The sequence below is a fragment of the Gymnodraco acuticeps genome, unplaced genomic scaffold (assembly GCF_902827175.1).
Source record: "Gymnodraco acuticeps unplaced genomic scaffold, fGymAcu1.1, whole genome shotgun sequence".
Lineage (NCBI taxonomy): Eukaryota > Metazoa > Chordata > Actinopteri > Perciformes > Bathydraconidae > Gymnodraco > Gymnodraco acuticeps.
In genome coordinates this window covers 4,176,303-4,195,846 of record NW_022989755.1, presented here as the reverse complement: position 1 = coordinate 4,195,846, position 19,544 = coordinate 4,176,303, and the positions used below count along the sequence as shown (strand labels likewise).

Genomic DNA, 19,544 nt, shown 5'->3' with positions numbered 1-19,544 from the left:
CAGATGCTTTGCAATCACGAGTAAAATATTGTAATGTTGTCGGATAGTTTGGCGGGGATGGTGGTTGCTATGCAACCCCCCCTCTCATGGAATGATGGAAGGTATTTAACAGCCCAAAATATATTTTATTTTTGATTGACTTCTAGACGTTGGCTTGTAGCTCATAATGGTAACAAATGATATCCACTCAGCTCTTTTTACACTTCAGTCCGACTTTGTCCCAAACGAAGACTGGATAAGCTCCTGAGATGGAGTAAAATTATCAATTGAATGAATCGGTATGAATAATGCATGAATGTTGCGGCGCATGGTCGATTAGTGAGTCATGGGAACTGGGATGTGAGCCCTGTAGAGAGGCAGGGCCAACTCCAAACCTGTGGAGGGCGACTGAAATTGGCAGCTAAATCTTGGCTCCTGACCCCTGCTCTGTAATCTCAGACCCTCTTTGGTGTGTCCCTTGTGCATTCAGTATCTGTATATTAAGACACATGTATGTAAATTCCAACAACCTGGGTTTCTATGTTTGTACATAGTGTAGAAATGATGAAATATATTTAACTTTTTTAAATAATGTAATTAAGCTAAATCTTTTATTGAAATCCCTGCAAAGTTTTTTCCATTTTTTTTCTTGGCTTTGTGAGTCTGTGTAGAATGAGAATTGTAAAAAGGAATAAAGAATTGTAGAAATGTTATTTGATAGTGAAATAACAACGTTGTATTGTCCCGACCTTGAGTCGCACAAACCTGAGATCAAGAGGCGAGGCATGCTGTGAGTGCCGCAGGGTTCCTGATTAAGTCAATAGGATCAGGCCAATTATGGCATTACTGCTTTCACATGGACATTGGATGACTCTTCACATGTCCAGTGTAAGGAAGGGGGGGGGGTTGAACCAGATACATTCACAAACTATAGAGTGAATGTGTGTGTTTGCAAAGGACTTTTTCATTTCAATCAGTTGTGTGGTGTTTTGATTTAATGCACAATCTGATATTTCTGTGTCTTAAATCCGGTCTATAATGAGCCTTGACATTTAAAGATGGAAAGTAACAAATCCCTTGATCCCTTCAGCACATATGTTGATAAATAGCAACCAACTGTTGATCTCTTGAAACACAGTCCACTATCTCCTAAACACATATCAGGAAACCACTGTGTGAAAGTCAGTGTTTTTTAGCAGATAGGGGGCTAGGAAAATTCAGCTGCAAAGAAGTAAAGAGGCCAACTCTGCGCGGTATTTTTGTTGGAGCAAAGCACATAACCAGCACTGAGTAGATAAGAGGCCTAATCGGCTTTAGATTAGCATGAGCCCCTCAGCCAGGTGAGCTGCTGCTGGACTCACGTCACGGAGTCAGGGACACACAGACAGAGATAAAAAGAGTAATAGGTTAAGTGCAATGAAAAGGTAGGCCAAGCAGCTAAAAAAATGATGGTTTGAGTAACATATGGAATTAATGAATAGATTTGAAAAACGTAGAAACAGTGGTGGAAAAATTAGATCCTTTAATTGAGTGAACCACAATGTAATGGTACACCATTAAATCAAAAGTCCTGCATTCAAAAAGTGAAAGTACAGAGTAAAGTCTTCTCTGCCAAACATATACAGTATATACAAATAAATAAAGATAAGGTATACATATAAAATAAGTTCTAATTTTGCTGCAGCGTATAACTATGGATAATATTAAGGGATCCTATTTCTGGTGCTTTAACTTTTTAACAGTATTTAAATGGAGTTTATGACATAGAGCTAAGTGTGACTGTTTCATATAAGAGTATTTTTATAAATATCAGTCGTTTGATCTGTAACATGCATCGTATTTGAAATGCTCCTATTTTTGTGTATAGTTTTTTTGGAAGTAACTAGCAAAAAGTACACAATTTACTTCCAAATTGTGATAAACTATAGTACTTGAGTACATTTACCAATAAAGATATTAGAACAGTTTTAATCAGTGGTGGAAGAAATATTAAAATATTCCCTTAAATAAAATTCAACGAGAAATATTAGCAAAAATACCTGAAGTACAACAAGTAAAGAAGCCTACTAATTTTACAGAATTATTTCAGAAAATATAATATTAGTAGATTACAAATGTACTGAGTTACTTATCCCCACTGGTTTAAATTCTTCTGTATGCAGCAAACAACCCATTATTGTCCCGACAACAAATGTCATGAAACCGCCTGCTATCAGAGCAACTTCTGTTTGACAGTAAATTGTAAATTTAAGATACATAATTTACCAAATTGCATCCGATGTTGTTTCCAAACAATTATTTTTCATAAGAAGACTGAAGCTTCTCCCACATAGCCCACATCTGTCAACTATCCTGAAAGGAACAGGCTGCAAAAACATCCTGTGTGTCTATTGTCTTCTGCTGCTCTCTGTTGGTGACTGCAGGTAATAAAAATAAAAATACACTGGGTGTGAATCTAATCCATTGAAGATCTCCGACTCCAGCAATAATATAAAATGTAGTTAGCTTCAGTTGAAACTCTTTTGTGATCAACTGTTCTTGCAGCAACCTTTACTCCCAGCCTCTCTTCAAATGTAGATTATTTGACTCCAAATGTATTCTGAACTTTCCCTGCGTCATTGACAAATTGCTGGCATGCATCGACACTTTAGGCCTGTACAAGGTTTCAGTTACATTAGAAGTCCACAGGAGGGTGTCTTTTCATCAGTGATGGTATAACAGGGATGATCACCCCACTGCTGAAAATACTTTAAGATGAAGAGTATGTAATACTTAATACGTAATAAATATTAAGATGAAACACAAAAGACAGAATTGTAATGAAGTCTATTTATAAGTAGTATGTCATCACTTTAATAAGATCCCTTTTATTGACACTAATGATCAAAGCACATCTTCCAGCAACTGAAAACTACATTTAGACAGGATATAAATATTAGTTTAATATTTGATTGATGTGTTGATTCTTTTTTTGATTATTGGATTAAGTGTTTAGCATAAAAATGTGAGACGGAGTGAAAAAATGACATTTATTTCCAGATATCATTAGTTGTATTCAACAAACAGACCAAAACATGTCCATGCAATGAAGACTCTGAAATATCAGTAGTATCGATTACGTTTTTAGGGGTTTTCTTTTTCCTGTAGTGTGTTTTATAGGTTTTTGTGCATGTAAATGGTCTGAAAAGGCTAAAATCCCAAAGTTCATGCCAGAGAGAGTTTCTTTCCCACACACTTACCCCCTGCCTGAAACGCCTCCATTATAGTCCTTTGAAAAGTGACATCACTCTAACACTTGCGCTTCTATTGGCTAGCACTCCAACACATATGCTAAGGGCCGGGACATCTCTAAGCAGTTGACCAATCACAACGGAGCCGGCCAGCTAACCAATCAGAGCAGACTGGGCTCTGGTTTCAGACAGAGGGTGAAAAGAGGTGCTGCAGCACAGGCAGTATGAGAAAAATAAAGACCTTTCTGAACATTAAAACATGGAAAGATGTAATAGTAGAGGCACAAAATACATATGAACCTGAAAAAGCTCAGAATAGGGCCCCTTTAAACATTATCAAATTAATTGTCAATAAATGGTTTCAGATTTTATTTATGGAATTTATGATTAAAGAAATGAATGGCCTACATTAAATCATATGTGACTGTTTTGCATCTAGAATGCGACTAATAGATGAATGTAAAATGTGTAAAATATAATAAAATAAAAGGTAGGCTTTCAACCTTTAGCCTATAGGAGTAGAAACTATACAAGAACAAGCTTTACAAGACCCGAAAAAAGTTATGAATGTTTTAGAGTGATAAGGAAGTAATGTGTTTGGAGTTATACATGCTCTGATAACTGTGGTAACGGGTTGACCTTGACATTTGAGCCAAAGGTCAGGGACAGTGCTATCACATCCCTCTACACTTCACTACAAGCTGAATAAATATGGCAGACAGAAAGAAAAGCAGAGGCAGAAAGTGAGAGAGAGGCCCGTGACTGGTAGATGTGTGGCCTGCTCAGAGGGGCATTGTTGGAGCTATGAGAGGACAATGCACTGCCCCCGCCCTGAATACTCGCCATACCAGCTGATCAGCCATTACCAAAGCTGCTGCTGCCCCGTTACAATTCCTGCTGCTTTCACACACACACACACACACACACACACACACACACACACACACACACACACACACACACACACACACACACACACACACACACACACACACACACACACACACACACACACACACACACACACACACACACACACACACACACAATCAAACACACTTTGCATCCCACTCTGCCTCAATCATAAGTTTAGTCTTACAAGGCAAAATCATACACTGTGTATAACAGAGAGAAACCAAGTGGGAGGCCATGCAGCGCCGGACAAAAGGCTTAAGTCAAGGCATGCATGGGCACACATGTTGTCTCGCCACTGTGTGTGTGTGTGTGTGTGTGTGTGTGTGTGTGTGTGTGTGTGTGTGTGTGTGTGTGTGTGTGTGTGTGTGTGTGTGTGTGTGTGTGTGTGTGTGTGTGTGTGTGTGTGTGTGTGTGAGTGAGTGCACATGTGTGTGATTTACAGCACGTTAAGTTTAGCCACTAGCACCTATCTGTTCCCACTTTAGCAATAACGTTTCTCTTCCAGCCACCCAGAGAGGACCAACGCACACATCACACCTGCTTATTATTTCAGGATCCCTGACAAAAGCCCTGAAAGTGGAAGGGTGTGTGAACAAGAGAGGGGGGGGTGTAGTAGACAGGGTTAGAAGAAGTATTAAGATAATTTAACTGGTAAAATAGCCACATCACAGTGTACAAAATACTTAATCACAGGTCCTTTATAATAAAAGGGCAGCAGGAGTATCAGCATGATTAAAGGGTGATTGTTAGTGATACATGTAAACAGTACTTAACAGAGTTCTTGTTGGAGCTGATTTTAACTGGTCCAAATACTGTTTGTTTAATCTACAGAAACAAATACTTGATTAGTCAATAAACAGAAAAATGAAGCAGCAACAATATAGATAAACCATACTGTAGTCAAACTCAACATGTGTTGCCTAGTTTCTGTCAAATAAATGCATAGTAAGATGATGATGGAATCTGAAATGTATGTGGAGGAAGTGGAAGTGGAAGTTGCACAAACTGGAAATACTCAAGTTCAGTCCTCTTACCTTCAGAGGTCAGATACTCGGTTACAAGTTAAAGTCCTGCATTCAAAATGTTACTCAAGTAAAAGTACAAAAGTATTGGCATCAAAGTATACTTAAAGTATCAAAAGTAAAAGTACTCATTGAAAAGTTGGCCCATTTCAGAATAATATATTATGTTTTGATTATAATTATTGATGCATTCATGTGTTTATCAAAGCTGGTAAAGGTGCAGCTAGTCTTAATGACTAAATTCTGATTTAAGAGTTGATTATATTTCACATCATTAATCCAAAAGTAACCGAAGGTATTAAATAAAGTAGTGGAGTAAAAGTACACGATTTACTGATATTGAAACAATATTTAATAACGTAGCATTATAAGATTAAGTACAGTAGTTTAGTAAATGTACTTAGTTACTTTACACCTCTGATTGCCTTAAAATCAACTTTGGAGAATATCTTATAACATTTTAGTCTTGCTAAATTGTTGTCTCTTTTGTCTGGGCTGTTTGGATAGTATGAAAAGGTGCTTCAATTAAAGTTGCTTTGCAGAATGCATTATGCATTTTTGGTGCTTTAAGTATGTTGATGGTAATATGTATATGTTTAAAGAAGTAGGACTTTGAATTCAAAACTTATAACAGAGATTTTCTACACTATAACTACTTCCACCACTGCTCAAATGTCTTCAATGCAGTTCTTGAGGGCACCTGGACACACACACCCATTTCCAAGGACAAATGATGGACAGTAACAGGTGTACATACCTTTATAGTATATGGTACATACCTAGAGCTGTTATATTGTTATTCTGTGGGCGTAGGGTGTGTGAGAGAGGCAGGGGCTCTGAGGGGACGCGCCTCCTCCCCTGTGATAGCGGAGACGCGCCGCGCGCTCCTGACAACCCACTCGTGCTGCTGCTATACTGTACTGTAATCATATGATAGGGAGTCGATCCCCGCTGCAGAATACCGACACACACCGGGCGGACACCAGCAGAGCAGCCGGGGCGGAGGACACCACACGAGAGCAGGTTTTTATTTTTAAGAAGTGCGTGGAGTCTGTTAGCGTGTCGCCACAAGTGTCAAAAAAGAGCCAAACTCCCCCTACAAAAAGGAACTTTTTCAAACTCTGGACAGAGAGTCGGCACTGGGGGGAAGAAGAGAGGGCATACAGAAGAAACGTTATCCGAAGGACACTCTTTTTCACCGGGACTGATATTTGAGTTTACTCCGCTATCAGAGCGGCGGTCAGCGGGTCGCGGCCGGTGGAAACCCCTGGGGTATTCGCATCGCTTGTCAGGGCGTGTGCGTTGTTTTTAGAAAATATCCACCACAAGTTTTTCATTTAGACACTTTATTGTAGAAGCTAAAGCCATGGTTGGGGAAACAGAGGTGAAGGAGAGACCCAAGTCCAACCCGGACTACCTAATGCAGCTGATGAACGACAGGAAGGTGATGAGCTCCCTGCCCAACTTCAGCGGCATCTTCTCGCATCTGGAGCGGCTACTGGATGAAGGTAACTCGGTTTCTTTTCAGGGAGTTAAACCCCGTTTATTGGAGACTCTAACCACTTGTCACACTACAGAGACAATTACCCTTTTTCTTGACTAATTTGATGGTCAGTGTCATAAAACTGACATTATTGACTCACTTTATTGAAAAGTCATTAACTGCCCGAATTCCTCTCTGGCTCCTAGGAAACAAATGTCATCTCCATCACACCCTGAATGATGCGGACGATAAATTATGAAACTCTTTCATTGTACTTGTTGCTTTTCACTGAATTCACTTACAGAGATGAGGTAGTAAATACAACTTAAAAAACGAAAAGAGATGTGAACCTTAAATAGCATATTTAATGTGTTGAGAGCAGCAGATGAGCACACACACACAGACAGACAGACACACACACACACGCAGACAGACACACACACACGGGCAGTTGGTGATGGGAACAAACAGACAGTTGTTAGTCTTTCCCAGTGACCTAATGCGCAGGCTTATGTGAATGCTGCAGCCCATCCCTGAGCAGGAACGAGAGCATGTCACTGTGTAAAATATTTGATTTGAGGCTGCTCTACATGCTGCATGTGCAATTAATCAATGCCTTTCACTTGTTGATGTCTAACCGTTTTAGTTTTTTTTGCAGTTCTGAAATAACACAATCTCACGGCATTGCAACAGTTGCTTTCAAAGTGAGGTCTTATTTGCCAAACGTCCCCTTTTTAGAATGTCAAGGCCTGTTGTTGTTACTGTTGTTTCACATCAGGATCACCAAGATCCTGACTTTGTGCGCTTTGACAAGTCATATGACGCAGCAAGGTTGATCTCATACCAGACGACCTCTGCAGCCTGACAAATAGGTCAGGTTAACATCTCCAGTCGTGTACATGTTGACGACTGACAGCCGGGCACATTCATCCCTCACCCTTAATAATGTGACACCCTCAGTTAGAATGAACGGCATTGTGCCATGCTCATTTTCAGCCTGGCTTTGTCTTCTGCCTGAGTAATGCGGACAAGGGCATTGTACCAAAAAAGTTTTGCAGGGTAACAAGAAAGCCTGTCAGTCAAACATCTTGACCGGCTGCATGTTTGTGGCATATTTGGAAACACAGTGTGGTGGAGTCCGATCTAAATATAAACCATTGACAAGTTGAAGTGTTGAGATAAGGCCTGCTACAGTCCCCCCCCCCCACCACCACCCTTTATCTCTCTCTCCTTCCTCCACTCTCTTGTTCTTCTTTCACTTCTCATTTTCCTCAATGCTCTAACTGAAGTGTGACAAAAGCCTGCTTGCCTGTGCAGATTTGTTTGTGTGTGTCTGTGTGTGTGTGTGTGTGAATTTTAATTGTCACTCTTAGTCTGTAACAGGTCAGAAGAGGTTATTAGAGGATCATCATTGTCCCTGTAGCTGTGGCTGTAATTATAGCATCCTACTGTAGTTATTATGGTCAGACTTATCAGAGCAGGGAGACATGCCTGTCAGCCTGCTTAGGTCAGATGATATTTGTGCCTCGAGGCAGATATTCTGTCGTGTGTGTGTTGGTGTGAGTTCAAGCCGGGGGTCTGTTGGTATGTGTTGCGTATGTGTTTGTGTAGCGCAGTAGTCAGTTATTATTGTGCCAGCGTGTCATTACAAAGGCATCAGAGGCTAACATAGGTCATTGAGACAACACTAAACAAGCAGACAGCCAGACAAACATAGTCTCATTTATTTAGGATGGAGTTTCCGCACCAAACCTAAGGCAAGATTTGGACCATTTAGGTACATTTTAAGAAAAAATTGCTACAATTCCAACAATTGCCAACATTTTTTGCGATTATTTGTAACTAAATTAATATCTTTGAGTTTTAGACTTAGTCGGTCTGAAAAACACATATGAAGACTCCTAGGAATATTTATTCCAATTATGAAATAATAGCCGATAAATATATTTCTGTTTATAATAGAAAAATTGCTTTCCTAGACAAAAAAAGGTCAATATCAACACACTCAGATACAGTAGGTGGCGAAGAAAAACAAGCGCAGCACGACAAGACATGTCACAATTTGAAATACACGTTTTTTAATGTATATTTTTACATTTGTCCATAAACTCCAGGATATTAGCTTCTTTTAAAAGAAAATAAAGTCAAATGATCTTATCTGTATCGGCCATGAGAAGCAGCTGATATTGGTATCAGGTAAAGAAAAAAACACATCAGGAATCTTCGTTTTTACTGTTGCCTTTTTAAGAGCATATGATTTATCGAGGAGTCTGAAATGTTTTGAAAAATAATCACTAGTTGCAGCCTTACTGCTTTGTAAAAATATTGATGGCGGTCTATATTGATGTTGTAACACTGTCTTCTACAATAAACACTAAAGGGTCGAGTAGGTCAATGTGACCATGCTGACATGTCTGTTTTTTTGAAAGGGTAAAATGTGTGTGTGTGTGTGTGTGTGTGTGTGTGTGTGTTGGACACAGTTGGAAATAGAAATGGAAATAAAGAAATTGTCTGTAATAGAAGAGGCCTGGTTGCAGAGCATTAGGTGGTTAGATTCTACATTCTGGTAACTGTCTGTCTGTCTGTCTGTCTGTCTGTCTGTCTGTCTGTCTGTCTGTCTGTCTGTCTGTCTGTCTGTCTGTCTGTCTGTCTGTCTGTCTGTCTGTCTGTCTGTCTGTTCCACTCAGAGCTTCCTGTAATTCTGGTGACAGTGAGTCATCGTCCTAGTAAAGGACGGTCTGAGGAAACGTGACACTTATGGTTGCTCATTTACACTCAGTTTAATTTTCCTCCCTCTTTCTGTCTTCCAGAGATCGGCAGGGTACGCAAGGACATGTACAACGACACAGTGAACGGTGGCATGTTCAACGGGCGGGACATGGAGGAGCTTCCCGAAGCTGTCGGCCCCGTGGCTCAGCTCCAGGAGAAGCTCTACGTGCCTGTCAAAGAGTACCCAGACGTGAGTGGATAAATACGTGACCTTTGACCTTTGACAAGAGTTTCTGTTTACTTTATCAGGTCATTTTATCTCCTCTTAGTGACAGAAAGGGCTGCTAAATAGTTACTGAGGCTTTTAATCACAGCTTTTCATTTAATCTTAAAGCTGATTTCATTCTGAGATCATCTCTGCTCACACCCGATGATGTAATCGACACTTCCAATAAATCAATAATGAACCCAGGCCAGTGTTTCCGAAAAGATAAAATTGAATATATCACATTGTGTTTCAGTCAATATTCCCAATGACAACATTTCATTGAACACCATATATATTCATGAGAGCTTAGGTGGACTAAATATTTCCCCAAAATATAAAGACAATTGCACCGCAGTGAAGAAACGAGTACGTATCAGCGCCCGCCAAGCACAGTAAAGCGCTCTAATGTAAGTTATGTTGATCCAGATTGAAATGGCTCACATGATATTCTCCGCGCATCAGCTAGCCAATCACTGAATACAATGACAGGCTGTCCTCACTCACATGACAGGAGGTTAACAGGACACACACACTGCAAAATGGTTGAGATCAAGGTTACATTTAGAGAGCAGTTCCTCTTTCTGGATTTGTGTGAGTGTGTCGAGGGTTATAGTAGAGCAAATGTGTTGCAACTAAAGTGAACATTAGTTTAAGCTTGGTCGAAGAGGCTAGACAAATGGTTTGAGAGACAAATGTGAGTGACAGGGGAATGAAACACACACACACACACACACACACACAGAGGGACAGCTGTCTAGTTAATCACTCAGTCTTAGTGACAGATAAGGTTAAGAGAACGGCGCTGTCCTGTTATGCCACCAGCACCAGCCAGCACCCAAATAATAATCTATTTTCGTCTCTGTTCGCAACACATCACAGATGCACAAACATTCACTTGCAGCACATGCAGACACACACACATTGTGAATAGACAGTCTTTGATGTATGTGTGTGTGTGTCTGTCTTCCTCCAGGCCTTTCTCTTTGATTATCAATGAGACTGTTTTTGCTCTTTTTTGTAGTTTAACTTTGTAGGGAGGATCCTGGGCCCACGTGGACTGACGGCAAAACAACTGGAAGCAGAGACCGGCTGCAAGATAATGGTGCGAGGCAAGGGCTCCATGAGAGACAAGAAGAAGGTATGCACAGTGAGAAACACACACAAACACACAATATAAATGCTTTCATGGTCAGTTTCACTTGAGTAGCTCTGTACGTATAGATGTTATCATGTTCGCATCACCTTTACTTAAAGGTTACTTAATAGTTTGAAAGTCTTGTTTTCTGGTCAGGCAGAAGAGAAAATACAAAGCCCTCGCGTGTCTGTACACTAAATATGAAGCTACATTCAAGAGACCTTAGCTTAGACTCAAAATGGGGGGATGCTTGACTCTGTCCAAAAGTAAAAACAGTATTCTCTTCTCTCCAACCAAAGACTCCAGATGATAGAGTTGCATTGATTAGTTAACTAAACTAATGTAGAATTTGTTAACTAATCAATAAGTTTATCTATTGACAAATGATCTCCAACTCTTTTGATAGTCTCACAATGCTGTATACAGCCACTTCAATATAGAAGTCTCTGGAATTTGACTCATTTAACTGAACATCTTTTGGACTAACAAAACAAGCAGCCAAGGGGTCGCTGGAAACAGGCTTAGAAATACCATTACCCAGTGAAACCATAATGTGCCATATTTACACAGCACTTTTTGTATGGGTATAATACTGAGATATAATGTGTTAAATTAGTGTGCATTAGGAAGCTTGAGAAGTTCTGCTTAGCATTTAGCTTCAGATAGAGCCAGGCGAGCTGTTTTGCCCAGTTTCCAGTCCTTATGCAAAGCTAAGCTAACTGGCTTTGGGTTGATTCTACAGATATGAGAGTGGTATCATGTCTTCTTACTCTCTGCAAGAGACCCCAAAACATTGGCAGCAGTTGGTTCCAATTCACTTTAGCAACGTTTTAAAAGTCAACCTTCAGAAACATTTGGTTAAGACAGGGATGCCGTCCAGATGCACTTAATGTGTACTGCCATTACTGTCAAAGGAACAATGTTGACATGCTTCAAATTGATTTCATTTTAGTAATGCAATACCACTCAGCAACAACAAAACAATAAAGATGGGTACATGGTGTTCAGATGCATTTAAGAGGAGCAGCTTTGACCTGGAAGGAAGTCAATAGCAGGCTGCAGACTGAGAAAAATACAAGGATCTATCTATCTATCTATCTATCTATCTATCTATCTATCTATCTATCTATCTATCTATCTATCTCTTCCTCCTCTCCCTTCTCTCCCTTCTCTCCCTTCTCTCCCTTCTCTCTCAGAATGAGTTTTTGGTTGTCAGTTTTTCTGTCCTGGTGTTCGGTCCATCTGTTCCCTCTTCCTCTCCCCTGGTGTCTGCTGTTGGACGGAGTCGGCTCAAGCTTTCCAAACGGCAGGTGGAGCAAGTCCAGCATTCCTCCCCGTTCTCTCTCTCTCTCTCTCTCTCTCTCTCTCTCTCTCTCTCTCTCTCTCTCTCTCTCTCTCTCTCTCTCTCTCTCTCTCTCTCTCTCTCTCTCTCTCTCTCTGAGGGGCGTGAGAGGTAGGGAATGTTCTGGAGAGAGAGAGAGAGAGAGAGAGAGAGAGAGAGAGAGAGAGAGAGAGAGAGAGAGAGAGAGAGAGAGAGAGAGAAGAGAGAGAGAGACACACAGAGACAGAGAGGAAGGAAAACAGAGACACAGTGGGAGGCAGTGGGGGAGATGAGAGGAAGATGTTGACTTTTGGTGTTTTTCAGAATGATACATCTCACTTGACAAAACATAGCCGATAGGATGTCCCAGCATGCCTTACTGAATACACAGAGCACTTCATAATTTCAGTTTGAACTAGGGATGAAACAAACCGTTATTCTCATTAGATATGTTTAAATAACTGATTGTTCCCGCTCTGAAATGTAAAGTTGTACTTAAAGGGGACTTGTCCCGTAAAATGTGTACTTTTTTAGCTGAGAGTTAGATGCGAAGATTGATATTACCCTCATATCTGTCTGTTGAATATGAAGCTACAGCTGGGAGGAGGAGGTTAGCTTAGCATCAAGACTGGAAACAAGAGGAAACAGCTGGTCTGGCTTTGAAGTCACTGCGTTCAGCCAAGAAATAGGTCCAACACATAAAGTTCCGGTAATGTTTAAATAAAAGTAGTTTGTAAGACGGGTTGCCTAACATATTGGAGACAAAAAGTGATCAAAGTTGTTTGGACACACACATTGAGAGGGGGGTTGGATATTGTTTAAATACGCACTACTCAACAGTATGGAAGTCTTCATAGTGTTGCACTAAGTTGTTCACATGAAAAGTGAGAAGAAGAGCTAAAGATTCGTGTGCAGTCTCACTCTTTCACCTCTGCACAGCTGGACGATCACGGCATGGAGTTCAGTGTGAATGTTGGAATTTCAGAAAGTTACTCTCCAATCTGATGTTGGAAAGCCGTGGGGGGAATTGGTTTCTGAAGCTTTTCATCCATCCAATAACCACTTTCAAAGAAGCATAATGGAAGCTTAACCACCCATGAAACCACAAGTTTTCATTTTAATTTAGTTTTATTTTTAAAAGATAAAGAAATCAAGATTCAATTTACTGATTTGGTGAGCTTTAGAGTTGGACTCTAGTAAGCATTTCACTGAGCGAGGCTAGATGTATTCCAGACTTGGCTAAGCTAATGTAACAGCATCTGGACTGTAGCTTCAGATTGAACAGATCACATTGTCATATTGATTTTTCCTATTTAACTCCTAGCAAGAAAGCAAATAAGCATATTTCCCAAAATATAAAACGTGTCTTTTTAGCACATCAGTGCTTTAAGCAAGTATTTTACATGATTAAAACTTAGCGACCTAGCATGCAAACATTTGGATTTAGCACTTATTACAAAGAACTGAGGTCGCCATCAGTTTTGAATGTATTTCATGATGAAAGTAGTGGGCAAAGTCTGTCTGTACAAGATATTCAGACATAAATATCTGAGCCAGTTGTAAATTATAAAAAAAGCTTCTCTAACAAGTTCCCAGAGCCAAATACACTTTCTTAAATTGCTTAATTTGATGAACATGGAATAAAATACAGATTTTTAATTGTATTTGGAAAGGAAAGCTATCCAAAACAGACATTTACAAATCTAACCATGTTCACCTGTTTTGTTCTATTAACTAAAGGGAAGGAGACCAACAAATACAACCAACAACAGGGACATTATTATTATTTTTGACTTAATAAACTACTATAATCATAGATGCTGTGGTCAAAATCTGAATTTCAATTAGTAGACTATTAGGCATTAGTTTGGATAAAGTGTCAGTGAGAAAAAAGGGAGTGAATAGATAAGGAAATAGCTAAGCAGAGTGTGATTTGGGGAGTGCCTCCTTTAATAAAATGCAACGTTAAACTTGAAATCAGTGAAAAGCAACGAGTTACACAACCTTGAGCCTAGTGTGTAGTCTGAGGCCATCCAGAAGATCAAGCCAAACTAGAAGAAAAAGTGAAATCCTGTCCTCTCACTGTGCCAGTCATGAGCTTGTGTGGTGCATTCAAACGGAGCTTTAAAAATGCTTTTTGTGTTTCAGGAGGAGATGAACCGAGGGAAGCCCAACTGGGAGCACCTCAGCGAAGATCTCCACGTCCTGATCACAGTGGAGGACACACACAACCGGGCCAAGATCAAACTCCAGCGGGCTATCAACGAGGTCAAGAAACTTCTCGTGCCAGCTGTGAGTATCAGTGCGAACCCCTTCAGTGTCCCATATTATGTTCTGGACCGATGGAAAAGCTGCGTGTGACTAGATGAGAGTTCACTGTGTTGGTATGCATGGAAGGGGGAAGGGGATTGTCAGTCCAAAAACTGTGTGTGTTTGTGTCTTTTTTTTGTGTTTTTGTGTGTGTCTCTGTGTGTATGAGAGAGTATGTGTAAGGGGTTAGGGTAATTAGGGAACACGCATAAAGGGGTTTCCATAGTAACCCCGGGTTGTTTGAAAGGCTGCGGGAATGAATGGAGAGTCTGTTCACTTGTTCTCCCCACTCCATCACTCCTTTCACTCGTTCACAACTCACTTCATTCCCAACTACTGGCTACAGTATTCCTTTTTCTCCCTGTTTTTTTGTCATCCACACAAAAGGATATTTTGATTGCACTCCTCAACATTTCTCACATTCTACAGCCCACCTACGTCCCCCCTACGGACATACATGCATGAACGTGATGACAAATAATAACGCATTGCTTACATAGATGCAGGAACTGTCTTAATTATCCCGTTAGACGCACTAGCACAAAAGCTCATATTGCGAAAATCACAAGGCACCTTCCTTTTCCCCCCCTTTGCATTATTCACGACAATAGAAACTGAATGAATAGACCGGCAGGGGGATTTCTATTATAGCAATCAGCCGTCACTTCCGCTCCGGTCACAGCACGGGGTCGGCCAACTCCAGAAGTTAAAGGATGTAAGAAATATCTGTGGGCAATCAGGAGCTGGACACCTGTTAATCTTTTTTTGTGAATGCGTGTGTGTGTGTGTGTGTGTGTGTGTGTGTGTGTGTGTGTGTGTGTGTGTGTGTGTGTGTGTGTGTGTGTGTGTGTGTGTGTGTGTGTGTGTGTGTGTGTGTTGTGTGTGTGTGTGTGTGTGTGTGTGTGTTGAGGGTATGGTTAATGTTATGTGTTAGTTTAACCCAGCCAACCTTGCTTTCCGACTGTAAATCAGTCAAGCTTTTCACCAAGCTGTAACTGGAGCTCGGAAGTTAAATATGTCCTGTGTGGTGAAGTCACTGTATTCAAGGACTGGTCAACTGCATTTCAGACAATGACATTTGTTTACATGCACACTAATGTTACACTATGGTTACGAACATGATAGATATTCATGTTGCAAACAATCCAACTGACATACGGTTGAGAAGGCTGGGGTTGATGTACATGCTACAAGAAAAACATGTGGTCGGAAGGAAAACACACTTTGAAACATTATGAAAAAGCTTTTTTTTTACAAGCTTTTTGATTTGCACAAATAAAGCATTTTGGACCTGGTTTTAGGAACAAAAGAGAGAGGCTGTGTTCCCACGGTCTAACAAATCTGCCAGAACACTTTTAAATAATTGGAGTTGTGCATATCAAAATTTGTCTGGGAATATTATGGAGATATCATTCTTTTTACTGTTTTATCATATTAGAGTAAATATATTTTGGTTTTGGGCTAAAAAATAAAACAATAAAGACATCATCTCAGAATTTGAGAAACTGTGATGGACATTTTAAATTTGTTCTGATATATCATAGCCCTAACCATGATTTGATAAAGCAAATCAACCTTGTAAACAGCCTTGTAGGAATATTGTTTTTGATTTTTCTAGGGCAAAACCTGAAATATTTTGTGCATGTTGTGTTAATATAATAGAAGGCTAGTGCAAACACAACTACGTCTTCCCCCTGACTTCATTATTTGTTCCTGCATAGTGTAACATTTGCTGACTTTTTGACTCCCACAAAAGGGAATTCATTCACTTGTCAAATGACTGAATGACTGTCCTTGCTAAGTAAGCTGATTGTGCTGTTCTGCTCTGGTGTAGGCTGAGGGGGAGGACAACCTGAAGAAAATGCAGTTGATGGAGCTGGCCATTCTCAATGGGACCTACAGAGATGCCAATGTCAAGATGTGTAAGGATGACATCATAGTAACTTGTGGAGGAGGGTTGGTGGGTCTGGGTACAGGAGTCCACTGTACATATGAACAATGCCTTTGTTTTTCCTGGTAAATAGACTGTTTGTCTTCTCCTCTTCTTCCCTGTCTATTGTTTGTGTGTGGGTGTGTGCATACTTGCATTATTGCAAATTTGTGTGCTGCACAGCCTGCGCTGGCTTCCCTATGGGGGCACCTCAGGCGCCTCGGCTCATCACAGGTCCGACGTCGTGCCTGCCTCCCTCAATGCGCAACTCCGCCCAACTCCCCACGCAGACCATGTTGCCTCTGATTCGTCAGATCCAGAGCTCCGCCCTCATGCAGGGAGCCAATCCGCACCAGGCGCTGGTGCAGCAAGGGCCTGAATCTGGAATCATCTACGCGCCCTACGACTATCCCTACACACTTACGCCATCCATATTGGAATACCCGATTGACTCAACTGGAGTTTTAGGTACTTAGAAAGAAAAAGTTCATCATTTCATATAGAATCAATGGATGTATTATGAGAACTGGATACTGGCCTTCAATGGAATTTGCTTACCAATCGCATACGTCAACAACAACAAAACTAAAACCTAGGACGCCAATTCTTCGACCGAACATCAAGCAATATTTTCATTATTGATGATGGCTAATTGTTGTTTGAGTTATTTACAGTCAGAGTTGGATAACTGAAAACATGGTATTCAACAAGCTATTTCAATTTGGTCCCGTTCTATGACAAATGCAGGCTCATTAGTAAATACTGCCCCACATCTGAGTATCTCCACTTGAGGCTTGAGAACTACCTTTGCATTTTAAAGCATGTCAATCAGAGCATCGCTAACATCAAAGCATGTAAATATGTTCTGGTAAATCCAATGTGTGAACCGGAACATGTGCATGCTATATCATGGCATCAATGCTAAAAAAGGGCACCTTCAATTCAACCCATTAACTTTGAAAGTGGGTTCTATGTGACTTACACCAACAGTGAAGAACGAGCTGTTTCATTAATGTAGATGATTTAAAGAATTTGCAAAGTTAGTTAAATATCAACCTTTTTTGAGGTTAGAGTAAGAGCCACGGAAAATATGCTCGTACGTCCCTACATGCACAAAATAGTTTCTTACTTCTGAAGTAGCCAACCTCGAGCGAAGACCAAAGTTTTAAGAATCTTGACAGCCGTGATATTTTCAGATTTTGTACCATGGTTTGCAACTGGGACAATTTGGAGGCCAAATCCAGCTCTTGTAATACATCCGGATAAAATGTATAAATGTATACTGAAGCTAATTGTTGGGCTAACAGTCCCTTCTTCCTGTGTTTTCGCAGGTATGGCTTTCCCAACCAAAGGCTAGGGCGATAGCAACCCTTCCTAGCACACTCAAGGACTGGCTTGCAGAGACCCCTCCCCCCTCCCTACATACTTGTCCCACATAGCAAACACTCAAAGTTTGCTCATACTTTAGGATGACAGACAGTCATTCTGTAGTCAAGTGTCCATTCCTGTTAATTTCCTCTTTGTATTAGCAGACTAGTGTTGTGGTTTGACAGCTATTTAACTTTTTTTAATAGTTCAGCTTCCGCTTGTAATTTTAACACATTTTAGTGAACCCATAGATATTTTAGCGCCGCTGTTTGTGATTTAATATAAGCTTATTTTAATCACAGAGCTATAAAGTGACTTTGCTTACAGCTGATGTTGAATCTACTAGTGAAGCTTAGTGAGAAATTAGTGGTTTGGATTAATATTTTCTTTAGAGAACAGAAGACCACAAAACAACAAGAATTCTGTGTCTCAGAGAAGCAAGATGTTTTCGTTCTTTTTTACTTATTTTTCGCCCTCAGCCTTGAACACTTTGTAAATTCCTGGTTTCACTGATGTTGGTGCCATGGGTGGACTGTTTGATGTCTTTCTGATGAGTAACCTTCTGTGTTCTGTTTTGGCGATGTCAATGGCTGTTAGCAGGTGCCATGACCACTAAGGTACGACGCCACGACAAGAGAATCCATCCTTACCAAAGGGTAGTGACCCCAGACAGAGGTTAGTTAGCTCACCAGCCACTTTATGTGTATGTGTGTGTGTGTGCGTGCATGCGGACCAATGGACCAATTTCAGTTTACACTTGTTTGTAGAACCGCATGCCTAAAGTAAAGAAAAAAATATCAGGCGCAAATGGTCACACGCTGAAGCAGCTTCAGTGTAAAATGTGAAACGTTTTTGTTGCAGTGAAGTGAAATAAGCGAGTAGATTTGGGAGGAACTATGTGAGGGGTGACAGCTGCGGCGTTATCTTCACTCACCCTGGTAGATAAACTGGACGGCTTGCAGGCCGGGACCCTCTCAATTATAATGGATCGCTCCGTTCATGTGACTCAGTCCTTGTGACTATGGAGTCCTCTCTCAGAATTTTTTCGTTGTTGATGTTTTTATCTCTTCGGTACTATTATTTTAAACCCTGCAAATAACTGTGGGAAGTTTTATTTATACCCAATTTCATTCCAGTAGATTGCCACAAATGTTTTTATTATTATTAATTAAATCCTGTGTTGTGCCCAATGACTATATGACACTTAAAGTAACAGTGATTGTCTTTTTTTCTGAAGGTCATCTAATTCAATATGATCTTTGGTCTTAACTACTAAAACACAGCGTGTGATAACTACTGAGGTCTGTGTTACAAGCTCTTTTGTATAAAATACTGTTGTTTGTGGTCTTATCAGTCGCCCACTGGACTTGATCATTGGGGCTGTTTACATCTTTCATATATTTCCTAGCCAGAGTGGTGCTGTTACCATGTATTTAGCTGCAAAATAAATTTGTATATAGGGATTTTAAGGATTTAAGTGCTTATATGAAGCTTATCGAACAAGATCGCTTTGGAAATAGTATTTTTCTTTTCTTTTTTTTTTTAGTTTGTATATTTTTATTTTTGTTTCTACGATATGCTTTTTATAGATGAAGTGTCTCCATGTAAACTTCAAACTTTTATTCAAGGTGTGTAGCTACTACTGTTTTAGTCACCGCGAAAGGTGGCAATGAAGGCAGTGTTTTGCTCTGTCTATTTAAGACGAGGTGACCTTCTCAATTCACAGGCCTCGTGACTGTTTTATGCAATAGAAAATGGACTAGCTAGCTACGATATATGTGTGTGTGTGTGTGTGTGAGAGCGGTGGTGCTCTTGTTGTACATGATGGACAAAAAACACTAAAAGGCAATAAAGATGACTATTGAAAAAAAAAA

General features: G+C 40.3%; 1 protein-coding gene across 3 annotated transcripts; it reads left to right on the top strand.

Annotated features, from left to right (window-relative positions):
- Positions 1–6,026: 6,026 nt before the first annotated feature.
- qki2 (QKI, KH domain containing, RNA binding 2) lies at positions 6,027–19,544 on the top strand. Of its 3 annotated transcripts, XM_034213586.1 has the most exons (8): positions 6,027–6,654; positions 9,440–9,588; positions 10,628–10,744; positions 14,211–14,354; positions 16,207–16,294; positions 16,486–16,770; positions 17,610–17,633; positions 18,268–19,544. In XM_034213586.1, exons 1-8 carry the CDS (start codon positions 6,513–6,515, stop codon positions 18,348–18,350), a joined length of 1,032 nt encoding a protein of 343 aa, XP_034069477.1. In that variant the 5' UTR covers positions 6,027–6,512; the 3' UTR covers positions 18,351–19,544. The 3 variants fall into 3 exon arrangements, with proteins under 3 accessions (XP_034069477.1, XP_034069494.1, XP_034069484.1); XM_034213603.1 differs by lacking the exon at positions 17,610–17,633 and having other exon boundaries at positions 17,634–19,544; XM_034213593.1 differs by having other exon boundaries at positions 6,029–6,654; positions 17,610–19,544.

Coding starts and splice junctions, on each gene's coding strand:
- qki2 (XM_034213586.1), top strand. CDS start 6,513: ATGGTTGGGGAAACAGAGGTGAAGGAGAGACCCAAGTCCAACCCGGAC. Junction 10,745..14,210: donor CCATGAGAGACAAGAAGAAG/GTATGCACAGTG, acceptor TTTGTGTTTCAG/GAGGAGATGAACCGAGGGAA. Junction 16,771..17,609: donor TGACTCAACTGGAGTTTTAG/GTACTTAGAAAG, acceptor TTGGGCTAACAG/TCCCTTCTTCCTGTGTTTTC.